At 38.6% G+C, this 21,491-nt stretch overlaps 1 protein-coding gene across 1 annotated transcript; it reads left to right on the forward strand.

The window, feature by feature from the left end:
* Positions 1-694: 694 nt before the first annotated feature.
* LOC127638425 (DCC-interacting protein 13-beta-like) lies at positions 695-21,410 on the forward strand. Its single transcript, XM_052119948.1, has 21 exons — positions 695-785; positions 7,644-7,742; positions 8,783-8,842; positions 9,000-9,071; positions 9,533-9,620; positions 10,368-10,409; positions 10,508-10,566; positions 10,670-10,816; positions 11,474-11,556; positions 11,645-11,797; positions 11,902-12,090; positions 12,908-12,950; positions 13,063-13,119; positions 14,265-14,359; positions 14,522-14,671; positions 14,902-14,957; positions 15,372-15,546; positions 15,655-15,691; positions 16,058-16,210; positions 16,299-16,346; positions 18,730-21,410. The coding sequence occupies exons 1-21, from the start codon at positions 729-731 to the stop codon at positions 18,859-18,861; spliced, it is 1,995 nt and encodes a 664-aa protein (XP_051975908.1). The 5' UTR covers positions 695-728; the 3' UTR covers positions 18,862-21,410.
* The last annotated feature ends 81 nt before the right edge of the window (positions 21,411-21,491 follow it).

Here is a 21,491-nt window from a genome sequence, read left to right on the forward strand (position 1 = left end):
CTTTTTTGCTAAATTCTCCTCCCTGCCCAGTAGGTGGCGATTTTCACAAAGAATGTGAATCGCCAAAAACAAAAGAAGAAGAATGTGAAAGTGAAAGTGGAGATTTATGAAAATGTTTAATATTGATCTGTTTCTCACCCAAACCTATCACATCACTTCTGAAGATACAGAGTAAACCACTGGAGTCTTTTGAATTACTTTTATGCTGCCTTTATGTGTTATTTTGGACCTTCAATGATCTGGTCACCATTCACTTGCATTGTATGGACCTACAGAGCTGAGATTTTCTTCTAAAAATCTTTGTTTGTGTTCAACAGAAGAAAGAAAGTCATACACATCTGAGATAGCATGAGGGTGAGTAAATGATCATACATTTTTTATTTTGTTGGGGAACTGTGCCCTTAGAGAGTACATTATTAAACACTTTTGGTAGCTTTCACAGAAAAATAAATTTATCATAAAATAAGTAGTTTTCTACATTATGTATGGTTTTAAGTTGAATAAAATACAAATAGTTTTTAGTGAACTCGTTTTTTAAATGTACTGAAATGTAATTGGTGACGATTTATTTCCTTTTATTTATGAGGCAGGCCGATTCTATTGAAATAACGACTACATTTCCCAGCATTCAACGAGAGCATATCCGGATTCTCTTTGATGAGTTGCATGCTGGGAAATGTAGTTGTCTTCCAGCAATCATTCCGTTTGCACTGCTCCTCCACGAAACGATGCCTGCCGTACACCACAAACTATTACTCGAGGAGGCCCTGCAGGACAGCCCGCAGGTAAACATGCATTAACTGCAGCTTTGTTTAAGGGGTTGATACCCATAACTGTAGGATGTGTGCTTTGAGAAACTGGTGTGGCAGTAGTCGAAACGGGAGCGAGTTGCTGCTCGCGACGTGTATGGACACATTTATGTAAATAAAACATCGTTATACTTAACGTTAGAATAAATTCAAGCGCACGATTTGGTGGAGTCACAAAAGCTCGTTTCGTTAACGTACTATCTCGTAACTACATATGCAGTTAATTATTTTAAGGGTTTATTATTTTATAAGGGCCATCGATTAGACGCGTCTGGCGCGTGCGTTTATCATGCTTCTGAATACGTGTCAAACACACTCGCATCTGATGATGTAAACAAGTATTTCATTCGCTTTTGCTCTTAAAGTTGTAAACGTTTTACTAATGTTGGCAGTGGAGTTCCGAATGGAGGGGCCTGTTAGGGAGGAGTAAGATGTTATGTTGATCAGACTCACGTACTATCAAATATCAGATCAGAGACATTAGCATTCGATCAAACATATTTAAATCAGAAATATAAACATTAGATAAGATATATTAGAATCAGGTCTGATATCAGCATCAGATATGATCAGCTGACACTGATCTGAGACCGCAGCATTAGATTCAGTCAAAGTCAGATCAGACATGCAATCCTATGAGAGATATTAGCATCAGATCAGATGCATTTGATTAGAGGTATCGATAAGAGACATTAACATTAGGTCGAAGATATACAGTGCCTTGCAAAAGTATTCAGACCCCTGACCAATAATCTCATATTACTGAATTACAAATTGTGCAATGAAATTTCATTCTGTTTGTTTTTATTTTAAAACACTGGAACTCAAAATCAATTATTGTTAGGTGACATTGATTTTGTGTCGGGATATTTATATAAAAAACTGAAATATGTTGTGTGCAAAAGTATTCAACCCCTGTGCTGTGGAAGCTGCCAGGTTACACCGATGAAAGAAATTGCCCTAATGAGGACACGGTTACTTTACCATTGGCATCCACCTGTGAATCATTAAAGTTGCAATATTATTTTCTGGATAAAAATCCCATTATTGAAAGATCATTGGTCAGGCTATGAATCTGAAGGAAAATGAAGACCAAAGAGCATTCCTCAGAAGTTAGAGATAAAGTAATACAAATGCATAGATTAGGGAAAGGGTACAAAATAATATCCAAATGTTTGGGATGTCTCAGTGCGCACAGTTGGATCAATAATCAGGAAGTGGAAGCTGCACCACATCACCCAGGCGCTGCCAAGAAAAGGCCATCCCTCAAAACTCAGCACTCTAACAAAAAGGAGACCTGTGAGAGAAGCCACAAAGAGGCCAACAATCACTTTGGAGCTACTGAGTTCAGTGGCTGGGAGTGGAGTAATGGTGCACTAGTCAACCATATCAAGAGCACTTCGTAATGCTGGCCTGTATGGCAGGGTGGCAAGAAAGAAGCCGCTACTCAAAAAGTACCATCTGAAAGACATCTGGAGTTTGCCAGAAAGCATATGAGTGACCCAGCTGCGATGTGGGAGAAGGTTTTGTGGTCAGATGAGACCAAGATAGAGCTTTTTGGCCAAAACTCAAAGCGTTATGTGTGGCGCAAAATTAACACTTCCTATGCCTCAAGACACACCATCCCTACAGTGAAGTAAGGTGTTGGTAGCACCATGCTGTGGGGAGGCATCTTGATAGAATTGATGGAAGAATGGATGGAGCAAAATATAGGGAAATACGGCAAGATATCCTGCTTCAGTCACTAAAAAACTGAAGCTTGGGAGGAAATTCACCTTTCAGCAGGACAATGATCCCAAGCACAAGGCTAAGGCAACATTGGAGTGGCTCAAGAACAAAAAGATAAATGTCCTACATTGGCCCAGTCAAAGTCCTGAACTCAATCCACCTCCGTGAAGTTGGCACCCCATATAATTAAATAATCACCAAAAGTATTTCACTAGTTTGTGCTGATTTGTCCCGCAAAGATTAACGTTTGTGCTGGTTTGGTGTTTGAGATATTAAGCATTATTTTTTGGGCTGTGTGACGTCACTCTCCACCCCATCTTGCGAAACGAGATTCTGAAAACGATTCTTCATGCTCCTTGAACCACTCACAATTTTAGCCCAATGAATCTTGGCATCGTCGTCCTGGAATATGCCCTTGCCGTTAGGGAAGAAAAAGTCCATTAATGGGATAACCTGATCATTCAGGACATTCAGGTAGTCCGCTAACTTTATTTTATTGCCGCATAATGTTGCTGAGCCTACACCTGACCAATTGAAGCAACCTCAGATCACAACACTGCCTCCAGAGGCTTGTACAGTGGGCACAATGCATGACGGGTGCATCGCTTCATGCGCTTCCCTTCTTACTCTGACACGCCCATCGCTTTGGAATAGGGTAATGCTGCCTTCACATGCTATTGGAATTATCGTAAATACGAGTTTCCCCACTCGGAAGTTGCAGATGAACGACGTTCAAGTTGTAAATATGACTCGGAAACGCTGAGATCATTTTGATACCCGAGTTTCCGAGTTGGAAGGAGATGAAAACTACAGTAGCCATATTTTAATACATTTACCATGGTTTAATTAAAATAACCATATTTTAACCTTGATATTCATAGTAGAACCGTAGTACTAATACATGAAAACTATGGTAATACAAATCATAATTTTGTGGATATTTATATTTTTACTGCAAATACTGTGGTATTTGTAGTAAAACTATAGTAACCACAAGATTAACCATGGTTAATTAATAGTAAAACCATGATTACTATATGGATACAGTATACTGTATTAAAACAATGGTTTCAGCAAAAAAAAAGCATGGTTAGTTTTCATAGTTACTACAATATTACAATAGTAAAGCCATGTTTTCTGCCAAAAACTATGGTTACTACAGTCTACAATATGGGTAGCGCTTTATTCTAAGGTTAACTTTGGAAAATGCATTAGGTATCATTAACAACATTTTTACAGTATTTATTAATCTTTGTTAATGTCAGGAATCAGAGAGACTCAGGACCCAAACGTTCAAAATAAAATAATTTATTAATACAAACAAAAGGGCAAAAATCAAACCAAAAGTCCCACAAGGGGAAAAACAAACTACCCCAAAGGGGGAAAAGGGTAATCCACGCTGGGGCAGATGAATGGGGAACCGGATACCAGGACTGATCAGGAACAAGCTAGGTGAACACGACCAACAAGGAGTGTGACCATACTCGCATAAAAGACGGACTGGTAAACAAGATGAACTGGCACTGGACAGCACACATGAGGAGACTAAACTATGGAAGGAAATCAAACAGGTTAATACAGGACAGGTGTAACAAATGAACAAATAATGGGCAAACAAGGAGGTGGGGTATGATGCAAGACAGAGAGACACATAGCGATACAGAAACACAACAACGCCACATGCTCTCATCAGACAACAAAACACTCGAATGGCATGAGCGCACATCGCCAAGGCAATATACGCTCATGCCAACTGACAGAACAGACGAGATAATGTGTAGCAACGGCAAATAAAGCGATGCCACGCATTCTCACACTAAACAAAACCTGAGCGTACATCGTGAGGCAAACGCCACGTGATGCACGCAACAGGCGACAAAAACAAGACAGGACACCTGTGCGAGAGTTTGACCACACACAAACCCGAAACCTCAGACCGAAGTGACTGAACCTCAGCACAACATGAAGACAGCTCGCAACCCTGGCGCACAGCGCAAAGACAGCACAACGCACCTCCGCGGTCGCGAGAAACGGACACAAAGACAGACAGAACATGGGTATGAGTGTCCGGATCCCGACACGGACCGAAACGAACCAGACAGGAAGTCAGGATCCAGACACCATTCTCCGGACATGAAACAAGACAGACCGAAAAGACTGACGTGAGCACATGCCTCCAAGATGACAAAAATGCGATGCACTCATGCAAATAACAAGACAGAACAAGGAGCACACTTGTCCGCATCCTGACACCAACTGAAACCGAACCAGACAGGGAAGACAGGATCCAGACACCATGCTACGAACATGAAACATGAGACCAACAGAGGAGTGCATGGCAGGGAACTAACAACTGAACATTCATCCTCACACAGAAAACGACATGAGATGACAGACATGGGACGATGATGTCACGGTCCTGTTTGACAAAAACCCAGACTGACAGAGTGACAGGACCGTGACAATGGTAGTTAACAAAAATATGGAATGATGCTGAATATAGGTTCAGGGGTGTCCCGAGAGAAAATTTAGAAAAACTTTTTTTTTTTTTTTTTAAATTAAAGATTATATTTTCATTAAAGTGAGAGACTAGTCTACCAACTAGTAATTTTAGTCTTTCCTTATCCATTCCAGACATCAAATTAATTTTCATAAAATTAGAACAGAAAGCGATTTGTTTATTATTAAAGGCTCGTAACATGCCGATTAATAAAGATACATTTAGAAGGGAAAAACGTTATGGTCTAAAAGGTGCTTTGAAACCACGTTAACTCATGGGGCGCTTCATGTCTACACACATTCAGGGAAAAGAGGGAATGCGTGCAGAGCGGGACAGGGCAGAAATAATGCATGTTTGGTGCTAGAGAACAATATTCAAGATTACAGCGCAGAAAGATCAGAGCTGTCGTCCAAATCACTGTTGTTCTGTCGCGCTCTTCACTAGAGACGATGAGAGGGCGCAACAGTGGTCATGAAGTCTTGCGGTGTAGATGGATCCGGTGTCCGACGTAAACCTAATTGTTAGCAAGGCAGCTAGCATTAGCAAGTTCATCCAGTCTGACCCTACGTTACCACTGGCGCGTTGTGAGCAAAGCTGAGAGCGTTTTCATTTAATTCCTATTAAAGCCGAGTGTCATGCTCACAAGGTGGATCGTAGGATTGATAGCGGTGTGGAGCAAGCTCTCTCCTAACGTTGTGAGCGCCTTTGAGCGGATTTCGTCAAAACGCAGCCTGAGAAAGCCAGACTGCTTGTGTTTTAGCGACACAAAGTAAATATCAAAAATTCCTCAAAAGCTTATCGTCGATATCGTGGATTTTCTTTATTGTGATAAATATCGATAACGTTTTATCGCCCAGCCCTATGCAAAATAATATTAATGATGGTTATCACTATATTGAGAAATTACAGAAATACTGTGTAATGTAATTGTATTATATTAACTGTTTATATTATTATTATTATTATTATTATTATATTTACTTTCTTAACTTGTATGCGGCATTGTTATGGGATCTGGTTTAACCCTCAAACCTTTATTTTGGCAGAAAACTGCAAGAACTTTCTTTGCAAAGTTTTGTCAACAATAGCCTCTGAATGCGCGCCTCATTCTAAATATAGCAAATGCTCTCATCTCCTCTTCTGTCCACAAAAACGTTGTGTCATATAAGGCAGTCAAATAAAAATTCAAAATTTGAAGTGATGAAGTGTTATTTTTTAATAATTTTATTATCTTCCCTGAGGTCCACTGATAATGTTATTAAAGTTAGTTTTTTTTTTTTTTTTGCACCTAAACAGTCACAATGTAGTAATATATATTTTTCCACTCTGTTTTTGGTCCTCTCTCTGAAACTCTCGGTTTTGGCTTAAGCTCCTCCTTAAAACTTAAACAACGTAAATGCCCACTGGTATGATTGGTGCCCCTCAAATTCAGCAAACTCAATCGGAAGGGAATGAACAAGCCCCTCAACATTATAAAATAAAAATTCTGGGTTTACACACAACGCACAATCCAACATATTGCATCCGCATATATTAAACTGTTCATCTCAAGCACAACTGTTAACACTCAGCACCATAAACTATCAAACACATTATATTTGAAATATTCATGTATGAAACAAATTACTTTTTTGATAGGGTCCAAGTGTTTTTAACTGCCCTTTTCTTCAATAACAGTTCCTTTACAAAGCTTGAATCGTATTATGATTGTTTCCCATACATGCATACTGAAGGCGCACTTCGGTGCACATTACCGGAAACACACCGAAACGGTCAAAGATGTCCATCTAGTGTGTGTTTACATACACCAACAATTAAAAATAGCACAAATGTGCAAAAGAATGCATCCATGATGCATTTGTGCTCAAAACAACAAGAGGCACAGCAGCTGAATGAGAAAATTGCTTCTTCCTTTCAGAGTTGTAACTTGACACCCCGTCTTTTAAAAGTGGCGAGATACATGGCAGTGGTTAAAAAGTCTGTGTAGTTCATGTTCATATATAAAATAATTCAAAATAGTCCAGATGGGTCCCCTTTCGTGTTATGTTTGGAATAGTTAGCCACACAAGGCCTGCTCTCTTGACTTGAGAGCGGGGCGGGGCCAAGATGACGAATGTTGTGGGATGTGTAAATTCAAATGAGCCAACCGTTATGAAATATCATAATTTTTTTATTAAAATCTGTTCACTGATCCTTTATTCTCATATAAATGCTTATATTTAATATCTTATATTTGATATAAACCAGTCTGCATGCCATTTTATTTTCAATTTAAATGGTGAAACCTCTCTCATATATTCAGGATATTCTCATATAACTAATGATTTACTTTTTTAGACTCAAGCACATGTTTTTGGGTGAGTCATATCACATAATACTCCTTGCTTGAGATCTTTTGCCCGGCAGATCTCATTGTTTGCATTTGAAACACACCCAAAAATCTGACCTGATCTTTGACAGAACACACCTGTGGATACACCCAACATACTTTAAACAGCAGAAATGGTTTTATGGGTTCATTAAGCACATTTAACAATGTGTGAATTTTATACAGCCTGTTTCATGGATAGCTTGTATTCACATGTGTGTGTGTGTGTGTGTCACAGACGCGGTCCCTGCTCAGTGTGTTTGAAGAGGATGCAGGTACCCTCACAAACTACACAAACCAGCTGCTCCAGTCTATGCAAAGAGTGTTTGGAGCACAGGTATACACAAAATTCATCCACACATTTTCACAATTCAGCTATTTTATTTCAAAATCATTAAAAATGTAATTTCATCACTGTCATATCCACCAAAGAATTATGTTAAACAGAATTTTAGATGTGCTGGAAACGACACTGTGGTGGGAATTTTCATGACTTTCAGAAAAAAACATGACGAAAATGGCATAATTCACTTATGATGCGTGTAGATACACTGCTGGACATTGAAAGCAAAAAACAAAAGTGAGAGTGTGAATTTGTTTTTAGCGAGACTCAGAAAATCACTGTGCTAGAAAAGCCCAATGTTGATTTTACATATAATTAAAATGATCTTCCATCATATTCTCTCCCTTATGCAATCCCAGATGTGTATAACAACTACTTCTGTGGAACACAAGCAAAGATTTTTAGAAGCATCTCTCAGTTCTGTTGGTCCATACAATGCAAGTGAATGGTGACTAGAACTTGAAGCTCCAAAATCACATAAAGGCAGCATAAAAGTAATTCATATGATTCCAGTGGTTAAATCCATGTCTTCAGAAGTGATATGATAGGTGTGGGTGAGAAACAGATCAACATTTAAGGCCTTTAATACCATAAATCTCCACTAAATGTTGATCTGTTTCTCACCCACACCTATCATATCACTTCTGAAGACATGGATTTAACCACTGGAATCATATGAATTACTTTTATGCTGCCTTTATGTGATTTTGGAGCTTCAAGTTCTAGTCACCATTCACTTGCATTGTATGGACCAACAGAACTGAGAGATGCTTCTAAATATCTTCCCTTGTGTTCCACAGAAAAAGTCATGCATATCTTGAATGGCATGAGGGTGAGTATATAATGAGAGAATATTCATTTTTGAGAGAACTATCCCTTTAACCCTAATGTTTTGCCATTTTATATGCAAATTAAGACATTATTTAGCCTGTTTTCTTCCCCAAGTTCCTCACGTTTTTCAGATTTTACCTGCCTTACTTGCACAAGCTCAATTTCCATCCTTGACCAAATCAATTTCATGTGTGTGTTTGCAGAATGAAATGGCTCTGGCGACAGAACAGCTTTCTAAGCAGCTCTTGGAGTATGAGAAACAGGTGAGCTGTTTTACTTCCTCTTGAAATTAAACTGATGGATCAGCAGTAATAATGAAGCATTCTGGGCATGTCTGAATATCAAGAGGGTTTGTGAGGGTATTTCAGACTCGCAGTGTGTTTCTCTGTTAATTTGACATGATGGTTTGTGGTTTTGCAGAACTTTGCTCTAGCTAAGGGAGATGAAGAGGTGATCAACACGTTACAACACTTTGCCAAAAGTGTGGAAGAGGTGAGAAGACACCTGCAGAGAGAGAGAGAGTGTCCGTCTGTTTCTCTGACTCGCTACCTGTGTTAAAGCGTGTGCATGTGTGGTTGGCGAGGTCTCTCGGTTGGAGTGAGTCGTTCAGTCTGATGACAGGTGTTGTGGGTTGGATTTGTCATGCAGGGGATTTACAGACATTTGCCAAGATGGCAAGATCAGACTGAAAACAAGATTAAACTGACTTCAGACTGGCTCACCAACTGCTTATACAGTATACTGTACTGCAGAAGTTTCTCAAATACGATATAGTCTCAACTATAGTGTGTTGCAGCATTGGACAAGGAAGTAATTAGCCTAATTCACAGTGTGACACTTTTCATTAAATGTTGAGTTTTAATGCGGAGTCAAGCTGAAGCTCAGCATTAAATGGACGTTGTAATAGCTTTTAAAATAATGCCTTTTAATGTTTTCTCCCTCTGTTTCTCAAGCTGAATTCTCTGCACGCTGAACTGGCCACACAGTTTGCCGATAAGATGGTATTTCCCGTGGTGCAGTTCAGAGAGAAGGACCTTACAGGTACAACAATAATAAGGCATGCCATGATAAAACATTAAGAAATGTTGCTTTTTATAATAAGAGTCCAATGTGCTATAATGACATGCTTTATTGAAACTAAGCATCTTATTAACTTATGACCACCCACATTTATGTATATTTACACCCATTCAGCAAAGATATTGTTATTGGGGCGGCTGTGGCTCAGGTAGCCACTAATCGCAGGGTTGGCGGTTCGATTCCCAGCCCACATGACTCCACATGCCGAAGTGTCCTTGGCCAAAACACTGAACTCAGAGTTGCTCCCAATCACAGGATAGCACCTTGCATGGCGGCTCTGCCGTCATTGGTGTATGAGTGTGAGTGTGGATGGGTGAAAGGGACACGGTGTAAAGCACTTTGGTAACCGTTAAGGTTAAAAAAGGCGCTATATAAGTGCAGACCATTTACCATTACCATATTGTTACTTATTCACGTGCAAAGAGGTTAGCCAATAATAATCATCTGTATAGAATTCTTAATGGCACAGTTGCAAGAACAGATCTATCTCTAATGCTCAGAGAAATCAAATAAATTGATATGACAAAATGCTACAAAAGTGTAGAATGTGGCCATTAACCTGCCATTGAACATGAACTGTGCCTTGTTACACTTTAGAGCACCAGTTCTTCAAAATACCAGGTTATCTGACCTAATCTGAAAATGGACTTTGGTGTTAAAAAGATGATGTAGAAGTATGATCTGACCTGTGATGTGTTTGTTTTCCAGAGATTAGCACACTGAAGGAGATATTCGGCATCGCCAGCGATGGTATGAAGTCAATAAAATCTCTTTATCCACAATGGATGAGAGAAAAACAATTATATGTTGAATGAAGGTCATCTGTACCTCCCTGTTTCTCTCTTCAGAGCATGAAGCTGCCATGGTGAAATATAGCCGTCTACCTAAGAAGAGAGAAAATGAAAAGGTAAATATGATCTGATATTACTGTTTTTAGAAACCCATCAGTCAGACTCAGTAAGGATTAGTTACGTGTGTGTGTGTGTGTGTGTGTGTGTGTTTGATGACAGATGAAAGCAGAGATCGTCAGAGAGGTCGCATATACTCGCAGGAAACAGCATCAGGCCGCTATGCAGTATTATTGCGCTTTGAACGCTCTGCAGTACAGGAAGAGAGTGGCCATGCTGGAGCCCATGCTGGGATACACACATGCACAGGTCTGACATCTGCCTGTCTCTATCTCTAAATAAGTTCTTTAGAACAATTTACCAATTGATAACATCTCTCATAAAATGGATAGTTCTGGTTCAGAATTTCCGTTAGCCGGTAATAACCGGTTTTGACTGTTAAAATGTCCTTCCAACTACTTACTAGGTCCTCATGATGGCGCGATTACTCACCTCAATCCGGGTGGCGGAGGACAAGACTCAGTTGCCTCATTTTCTGAGACAGTCAATCTGTACATATTATCACGTGGCTTGTTGTGCATGACACCGCGGAGACTCACAGCATGTGGAGGCCCATGCTACTCTCCACGATGCACACGCCTCATTGAGAGCGAGAACCACTAATCGCGACCACGAGGAGGTTACCCCATAAGACTCTACCTTCCCTAGCAATTGGGCCAATTTGGTTGCTTTGGAGACCTGGCTGGAGTCACTCAGCACGCCCTGGATTCGAACTCACGACTCCAGGGGTGGTAGTCAGCGTCAGTACTCCTTGAGCTACCCAGGCCCTCTGTTTCTCACAATTTAAACTATTTCTCGCAATTGCAATCTTGCAATTTCGACGACTTTCGATCACTGTAAATTATGGCTTTTGAGGTTTTATTTATGTGTAAATATTACTTATGCATATTACGTTTTTTTCCTCAGATAAATTTCATTAAGAAGGGGATGGAGCTGGTTTCAAAGAAGATGGACAGTTTTCTCACCTCAGTTTCCAGCATGACACAGAGGTAAAGAATATTTCTAAAATGTTCTTGAATTATTGATCAAAAACAGACACGCAAGAGAATTCACACATCGTCTCTCTCTCTTTCTCAGTATTGAGTCTCAATTAGAGGTGGAGGCAGAGGTCATGCGCTCGTCTCAGAGAGAGCTTCTCTCAGTTGATGACACCGTTTACATGCCGGATCGCTATCAAGCACCAGTGAATCGCGCCCTCATTCAGAAAGCTGGTTACCTCAACCTCAGGAAGTATGCATCACTTCTCAGACTTCTTGACCTTCTTGAAGATGTAAATTCATAAATTTCATCTGGTTTAACATACTGACCCCTTTCTGTCTCTGTCTGTCCTGCAGTAAGACAGGTCTGGTGACCACGGCGTGGGACCGTTTATATTTTTTCACACAGGGTGGGAATCTCATGTGTCAGCCACGGGGTGCAGTGGCAGGCGGGATGGTTTTGGATCTGGACAACAGCTCCGTCATGGCCATCGAGTGTGAAGACCGTCGCTACTGCTTTCAGATCACCTCACCCAATGGCAAAACGTACGGAGCTGGTGCTTGTCGCTGCTTTTTGAATATGTGAAGCATTTTGTGAATTTGTAATCTCAGCCTCGGATGTCCACGAACTGTTCATTTACCCCCTCTAATACATATTGCCGCCATTCTTTGATTGGTAGATCTTTTTCATCAGGATCATGGGTAGTGTAGTTCTTCACCAGAGATTCGGCTGTTAAACACGTTTTATTTTATTTTTTTAAATGAAGTTGAAATATCACAGACTGATGACTTTAATAGAACCATATACCTTTAATAACCTTAGAGCTTACGGTAGGTTTGTCTTTAAAGGTTGTAAGTTATCATTAATAATCGATTCCACATGAAAATAATTAAATAGGTTTTTACTTTTGGTACCAGACAGTCGTGCTCTATAGAGTTACCTAATATTTTGGCTTTCAGCTATATAAAACACAAAACCAACGTAAACACCGAGATTTCCTCAGTGAGTGGTTCGTTTCCTCTCACCTCATTCCTTAGACCCTATCAGTGTCACACCTCTAAAATCAATTTCCTGGTGAATGATTAAACACTCATTAATGATGGGCTGTTGTGAGAGGGACAGTAGCTCAGAGAAAGAGAGAGCAAGTTTGTGTTGATTTCTGTCTTCTGTGTTAATTGAAGAACTGATCATTAGTTCTCTGGTTCCCCTGATGGTTCCTGACACAAATAGAACGAGCCAGACACCAGAAGATCAGGATGATAGTTATCATGTGCTTTCTGAACTGGTTTCTTTGTTAAAACATACAACTCCATTTCCAGTAACAGGTCTGAAATGACGTCACTGATTTTCTCTCTGTTAAAGGTCTCTGATTCTTCAAGCAGAAAGCAAAAAAGAATACGAGGAGGTATTTAAGTCTTATAAATACATGCTTAAAATGTTTCTCAAGTCTCAATATCGATTGGTTTATATTTGCATGTTAAGTTTTGTGTTTCTGTTTCTTTCCTTTTTCTCCAAAGTGGATTTGTACCCTCAACAACATTTCAAGACAGATTTATCTTTCAGACAATCCTGAGGTAAATATCGATGTATCATCCATCATTCCATAAATCCATCCATCAATCTTTCCATCCATTCTATCATCATTCTTTCCATAAATCTATCCATCCATCCATCATTCTTTCCATCATCCACCCATCCATCAATCTTTCCATTCTATCATCTTTCCATACATCTATCCATCCATCCATTACTCTATCCATCCATCAATCTTTCCATCCATTCTATCAATCATTCTTTTCATATATCTATCCATCCATCCATTATTCTTTACATTATTCTATCCATCATTCTTCACATAAATATATCTATCCATCCATCATTTATTGTTTACATCATTTTATCCATCAACCTTCTGTCAATCCATCACTCTATCTATTAATTATTCTATCTATCAATCTATCAATCATTCCATCAATCCTTCTATCCATTCATCCATAATTATATTAATCCTATCCATCCACCATTCTATCTATTCATCCATCAATCCATCCATCTGTCCATCCACCCATCCATCATTATATAAATAATTCTATCCATCCTTCCATCATTCTATCCATCCATCCAATCATTTCGTTCATTTGTCCATCCATCATCATTCTATCCATCCTTCTGTCAATCCATCACTATCTATTTATCATTCTATCTATCAATCATCCATAATTCTATCAATCATTCTATTGATCAATCCATCTGTCCATCATCATTATATCAATCCATCATTAAATCTAGTTGTCCATCTTTCCATCATTCTATCATTCTGTCCATCATTCTGTCTATTTATCCATTCATCCAATCATTCTATTATAATTTTGTCTGTCCGTCCATCGGACTTTTTGGTATATATGACTCAAATCCATCAATTAGTTGTCCGAACAGCAAAACAAATGCATGACATCTGATGTTTACAAACCTGATTCAAACTACAACATATTTGTTTAAAATCAGATGTTTTTTTAAATGCCTCTCATTGTGAATTTCAAGTGTTTTTTTTTTTTTTTTTTCATAATTTGGGACACAGCACCAAAAAGTGAGCAATATTGTCTATTGCCGTCTCTAAATGCAGTCACTTTTGTGCACTTTTCTATATATAGTGAACGTTGTGATATTCACTGGCAGGGGTTTTGGTGTGTTTGATCTGTGTTTATGATGTTATTTGTAGGCTGTGGCTATTAGGTTGCACCAGACGGCTCTACAGGCTGTGACGCCCATCACCAGTTTTAAGAAGAGAGCTGAAGGTTCTCCTAATCCTGACCGGTAACAAGATTTCATATCTGACCATGACAAACTAAACTAATACTGCAGAGATTCAGTTCATAAATTCTGCATGTAGTGTTTATTCAAATCGACTACTAATTATTTGGTCATCTGAAATCTTTACTTTAGATAATCTTCCATTTCTTTCTCCCGCATCTGTAGAGTGATAGCAGGTGCTGTGGTCCCTGGAGAGACTCAGAGGACCCCTGCGGCCCTTGAGCCTGAAGATCTGATCGCTCCTGGAACACCGATCCAGTTTGACATCGTGCTGCCCGCGTCAGAGTTCCTGGACCAAAACAGAGTTGGTGTGAGGTCAGAGGTCAAATCAATGTCCAAAATCATTTGATTCAACACATAAGCAGTCTATAATAAAAAGTTGTCCTGTGCAAAGTGTTTATATAGTTTACTGTTTTACGATCTGTGTTCTATAATTTTACAATCTGTTCATTGCTTTACTCCCTCTGCACATCTTCACTGACATCTTCCCATATTCTGCTCAGCTGTAATGTTGTCTAGACACTGTTTGTTCTTGAATTTGACAGACGCACAAACCCCTTCGGTGAGATGGAGGACGATGACAATAGTTCAGACATGCATGGTGAGCTCATTGTTTACCGATGTTTATTGAAATTGCCAGTAAAATGTTGTTTGGAAACCAAATGACCACTAACAAAAGTACAAAATACTTTGATAATGAATATAATAATACTGATGTGTAATTCATTTTTGATTTTTCAAATATAAATATTAAAACATTAACTAAATTAAACATATTAAACATGTTAAATAATATATGACTAATTTGAGTATATATAATTACAATTTTTTTAATTAGAATTGTACTAAAAAAGGTACAAAATATAATTTCTTAGTTTTTGGGTGATATATGATCTGGACATGTTCTTGACAGGTTTCGTGGGATTCTTATATGCAGTTTTACACCATGGTACCGCCATAGTGCTTTCTTGTAAAGAAAGAAATTATTCCTGTCTCTCTCTCTCTGTAACCCCAGATTCGCTCCTGCAGCAGGTGTTTGCCGTGCGGTTCTTGGGTTCGATGGCCGTCCGGGCTGGTCACACACAGGAAGTGATCTATGAAGCCATGAGACAGGTTCTCGCTGCACGTGCAATACACAACATCTTCAAAACCACCGAGTCCCACCTCATGGTCACTAGTACCTGCATCAGGTGTGTCATCAGAAATCTCCCTCCAAATATACATCACAATGTAGAAAAAGTTTGTTTATTACAGGATGCTTTTGGGTGTTTTTAAAGTGTTTTTGTTTCTGCCAACAGACTGATTGATCCACAGACACAAGTCACCAAAATCAGTGTAAGCATTTATTTATTCATGCTGTGGTCACTGAACCGAAACAAAAACATTGGGGAAGCTACTTTAAAACCATTGTGAACTAACCCCACTACAAGTTACTTAGACCGAGTAGCTAACTGTATTAAAGTTGTCTTATAATTGAAGATTTCTCAACAGCGCTGATTACCACAAAAAAAAAAGAAAAAAAAGAATTGCTTGAAAAGCAGTAACATTCTTACAATAGAAGTCTGTCTGCAAGAAATTGCAGTGGGATGAATATAACCATTTTGAAAACCACTGGAGTTAGTAGAGTCAGTTTGTGAAGATTTGTAGTCGTAATCTTTATTCAGTAACTCCTCAAATTTTAATTGTCTCCGTGTGTGTTAGTTCCAGCTGCAGGACGTGTCTCAGTTTGCGGCTCATCAGGAGAACAGCAGACTGATGGGGTTTGTGTTGGAGGGCAGAGACTGGAGTAACGGAGGAGAGGGTGAACCATCTTTCAGTGTGTTTGTGTTTGAGAGCAACACTGAGGGAGAGAAGGTCTGTCTGCAAAACATTCACTATCATGCTCATATATCACCTTTAATAGCAGATTTAACCCCTGAAATGTGTGTGCCGTTTTACACAGATTTGTTACACCATAAACTTGGGGAAAGAGATCTCCGAGGCAAAGAAGGTAAGAGATTATGAACTCATTTAACCTCCTGAGGCTGCTGTGTGCATTCTCCATTTCCCTTTTTGATTTGTAACTAGTGGCACCTAATAAACAAGCAAAATAAGTATAATTCTAGAGCAAATAGTTCTCCTAACAATTGATGTCCACATATGTGTTCATGTGGACGTTTTTTCAACTTTTGTGGTAATAATGTCCTACAGTCCACAGATGTGGACATCATATTAATCAGCTCGCTGATGCAAAAATAATGTATGCATTTTTTAAAGCGGCATATCTAACAAAACTAGAGACGCTACTTTTTACACCCAAATCTTTCAATGAAAAACTTTTCATACCAGAGGCACTTTTGTTGGCTCTGTGCTGGTAGAAGCGCTTCACTGAAATTGACGCCATGCTGTTGTGTCACGTGACTCAGTTCCCCAGAAGTTTAACCCTTAAATGACAGTCTAGAGTCTTGTGAACAGTATTCAGACGGTTTAAATTAATTAAAATTGTGCGTTGCGTATAGCGAAGCCAAAATTCAACGTCCACGCATGTGGATGCTGGAAATTATTATTCCCCACCCACAAGGCCTCGTGTCAGCAGAAAATAAAAATAATGTTGCATTTAATTTTAAATAAATAATGATTTAATTACAACCCCAATTCTGATAAAGTTGGGACAGTATGAAAAATGCTAATAAAAACAAAAAGGAGTGATTTGTAAATTATATTCACCCTTTGATATAGTGAAATCACTACAACTACACATTATATGATGTTTTACATTGTGAATTTCATTTATTTTATTTTTTTAAATGTACAGTAATTTCAAATCAGATGATTGTAACATGCTCCAAAGAAATTGGGACAATCGAGTGTTTACCACTGTGTAACGCCACCATTTCTTCTATTAACACTTATTAAGCATTTGGGCATAAAGAAACAAGTTTAAGTTTAGAAAGTGGAATTTTCCCCCATTCATCCATTATGAAGGGCTTCAGCTGCACAATTGTACGGTTCTTAGTTGCTGGATGGTGTGCTTCATAATGTGCCACACATTCTCAACTGGAGACAAGTCAGGACTGCAGGCCAATCTAGCACTCACATGCTCTGCTAACACAGCCATGCACTAGAAATCCAGGCAGTATGTGGTACCTGGAAAAGACGGTGCTGGATGGCAGTATATGTCTGCATTAATGGTTTTCACGCAGATGTGCGTGTTACCCATGCCATGGGCACCGACACACCCCTGGCCCATACAGACACTGGCTTTTGGACCTGATGCTGATAACAGCTTGGATGGCCCTTTTCCTCTTTGGCCCAGAGAACATGATGGCTGTTTTTCAAAAACATTTTGAAATGTGGACTCATCGTTCCAAAAAACACAGTTTCACTGATCTACTTTCAATCTAAGATGAGACCGAGCTCAGAGAAGTCGGCAGCGCTTCTGGACAGTGATGATGTACGGCTTCTCCTTTGCGTAGTAAAGTCATAACTTGCATCTGTGGATGCAGCAGCAAGTGGTGTTGACTAACAAAGGTTTACTCAAGTAATCCCAAGCCCATGTTCATGATATCCATTACAGATGAATGATGTTTTTTAAGACAGTGATGTCTAAGGAATCAGAGATCACATGCATTCAGAATTTGTTTTTGTCTTACCCTTTACGCACCCAGATTTGACCAGGTTCCTTGAATCTTTTAACTATATTGTGCACTGTAGAGGGTGAAATGCCCAAAATCCTTCCAATTTGTCTTTGGGGAACATTGTTCTCGAAGTGCTGGATAATTTGCTGAAGCATCTGTTGGCAAATTGACAAGTCTTGAATGATCGGTGCTCTTGAAGGACTAGGCTGTTTTTGGAGGCTGCTTATATACTACGACACGATTGCCTCACCTGTTTTACGTCACCTTGTTTCAACTCAAATTGTCTGTCTCAACTTTCTTAGAGCATGATGCAATCGATTTGAAATGATTGTACATTTTCAAAAAACAATGAAATTCTCAAGGTAAAACATATTATGTGTAATTGTTGTGCTTTCAATATAGCAAAGGATGAATATAATTTTCAACTCCTTTTTGTTTTTATTAGCATTTTTCATACTGTCCCAACTTTTTCACAATGGGGTTGTAAATGTAGCGATAGAAAAGCAGATTCGCTTCTAAGATATTTCCATCAACTCTCTCTGCCATCTCAGATGAAAATTGTCTGCAATCCATTTTGGGATTGACTTTAGAAATGATTCAATTTTGATGGAAGATTCTGAAAACAAACTTTTTGCCTTTTTAAAATAACGTGCACTAATTAATCATTCATAGTTGGACCACAGACGTGTTTAGAAGTAAATGAGGTCAGTTTTGTTTTCATGTTGCCTCATTTGACTTCATGTGTTTGTGTATCAGGATCCTGAAGTGTTGGCCCAGTTGATGAAATCAATGCCCCTGACAAATGATGGAAAGTTTTTGCTGTTGGAGAATGAGACGGGTGATGCAGCCGATGGAGTCGGACAGGAGGACCAGGAGTCAGAGGCTTGAAGACACTCACACAAACAACCATTTCCTGCTGCTTTTCTCCCCAGATCCCCAGACTACATTAAGACAAACTTCTTTAGCACTTATCCAATTTAGTGTGACGCTCGTAAGAGGTTTGAGCCATGTTTAAACCTTCAAAATGAACACTAGTTTGAGTATGTCATGCATCTGATTCCATGTTAAAGGGATGGTTCACCCAATCACATCATTTCCTCACCCTCATGCTGCCAGATCGGGATGATCTTTTGTCTTCTGTGGAACACAACAATGAAAGTGAATGGTAATTGAAGCCATCCAGCACTATAAAAGTAGTCCATTTGACTTGTGCGCAGTATTCCAAGTCTTTGAAGCCACATAATAGCTTTGTGTGAGGAACAGACCGAAATTGAAATAGTTAATACTCACTGTAAATATTAACCTGCACAGCAGCTCACGAATCTCATTTTTGGGTGAACGGTCCCTTTGAGAAAAGGTTTCTTTTATTGATTCCGTCTAGTTTTCTTTTTTGTTGTCACGTTTCAGCTACAAACGGACTTTTTGCATGATGGTTAAATCTATCGGTAATAACAGGAAAACAAACCCAACTAAATTTCAGAGCCCTTTCACTACCAGTTGTCACCGCACACACAACTGTGAATCTTTATTTGCACTTTCTTTGTTTCAGTCGCATCTAAGATGTTAGACACGCTGATTTGAGCAAATAATCTAAAGTGAAGAATAAAACGGCAACATTCCACATATTTTGTGAATTCAGAGATCCTGTAAAACTGGTCTGAATCCCAATTCGCATAATATCCTCTCCTATATAGTATACAAGATTATGAATATCGCATCCCAAATCATAGTACAACAGTCGGATGGTGTACAGCTTCTGAAATATGCATGTTTTTTGCACTAATATTGCCCACAACTCCTCAGACTTACATTCTAACTATCTAAATGCATGTATTAATGTATGAACCAAAGGCCACATCCACACTTGATGTTTTTGTCTGAAATCGCTTCTCATCCACACTAGAATGATGTTTTGAAAATACGCTCTCCGTTACAGCATAATAGAGGAAAATGATGATGTTAGAAAAAATGGATTAGTGTGGATGTGGCCTAAAAGTAACGAATTTAGCAAACACTAGCAACACAGGGGTTTGTGGAATCAAGACGCAATTTTTATAGTATGTCTTAATACTGTGTGCTGTCTTACACACTCAAAAGTACACAAATTGGGATTCAGACCATAATAAAAAAATCCATGTTTTTAAATCTTTATAAGTTTAGAAGGTGATTTAGATTCGTTTTTTATTATTATTATTTAAAACACTAGTAAGAGAGATATGTTGGTTATTTTCAGTGTCTGTTTACAATTTATACACTCAAATGGTTAAACAGAATTACGATAAAAAATGCATTTGAATGCATAAAACAGTTGTTGCATTAATTAGAGGTAATTTAACGTCACACATACTCATCTACTTTGTGGAAAAATTAACATTCTCAGGGCCAGTAGTTTATGGGACTAAACAGTTCTATAGTTTTTCCATAAATGTACTGCAACATAAACTCGTGCAGAACCAAATTAATTTTCAATCGGTTTAATATTTTCTCACACAGCTGAATGCTTTTCTGACCACTATCAACAAATTTGTGTTTGTAGGTACTTTTAATTTAGAGCGTATTGTTTACGCTCTGGAGGGTTTCTCCACAGCGCATGTAATAGAGGTCGACCGATTGTGGATTTTGCCTATACCAATAACTAAGGTGGTGGGAAATGCAGATAACCGATTAACTGGCCGATAGTTTTCCAAATTGATTTATAGAATGTAAAAATTGTCCTTTATTATGGAGTCCAAAATGAATAAAAACCCAGATGCAGTTTTTTGTTAAACCAAAATCAAGATGTGGGACTTTTAAGTATAAAGAAGCCCGAAACACACTGGGGACTCTTATTTTGAAATGACTCAATTCTGAAAAAAACATTGGCAAATATTAACAGATTTTTGCTAATAACTGTTAGTTCCAAAAAAGCAACTATCGGCACCGATTAATCGGTAAAACCAATATATCGGTCTACCTCTAGTTAATCTGTAATTATTAGCATTTGTAATAAACGTTATGGTTGTATGTCTAGTTCCTGAAAGTGGTTTTCTATTGATTTGAATGAAGTTGAACCGTTTACATTAATAGTACGATGGAGATATTTCAGAAATGGAAAATGAGATCTCAAAATGTACGTGTATGAAACTAAATATGCCTCAATAAACATCTGAAGTTTAATCTGCAATAAGCTTGAGCATGAACCATGCTGAAAAAACACAAAAAATGTACTTTTGTTTTGCGCAGATGTGCTCCAGTTATTTTGGTTGGACTGGCAGGTTCTGCACATGTATCTGTCTTTTCAGAATGTTAAACTCTTTAATAAAGCTTTGAGGCCATTTCTCACTCTCATTTAGAGTTCAATCTGAAACAATGAAATATTTGATTTTACACGTACAACATCTTCACCCTCTGTGGATATAAGCATCATGTCACATCAGTACAGATCATTAGGGATTCTGCTTCTATAATACATAGTTTGTCAGATAAAAACATCTACAGTCACCCTTTCAGTCAGGTTCATGATTCTAGTTGCTAGCTTT

Source organism: Xyrauchen texanus, chromosome 46 (genome assembly GCF_025860055.1).
Source record: "Xyrauchen texanus isolate HMW12.3.18 chromosome 46, RBS_HiC_50CHRs, whole genome shotgun sequence".
Taxonomy (NCBI): domain Eukaryota; kingdom Metazoa; phylum Chordata; class Actinopteri; order Cypriniformes; family Catostomidae; genus Xyrauchen; species Xyrauchen texanus.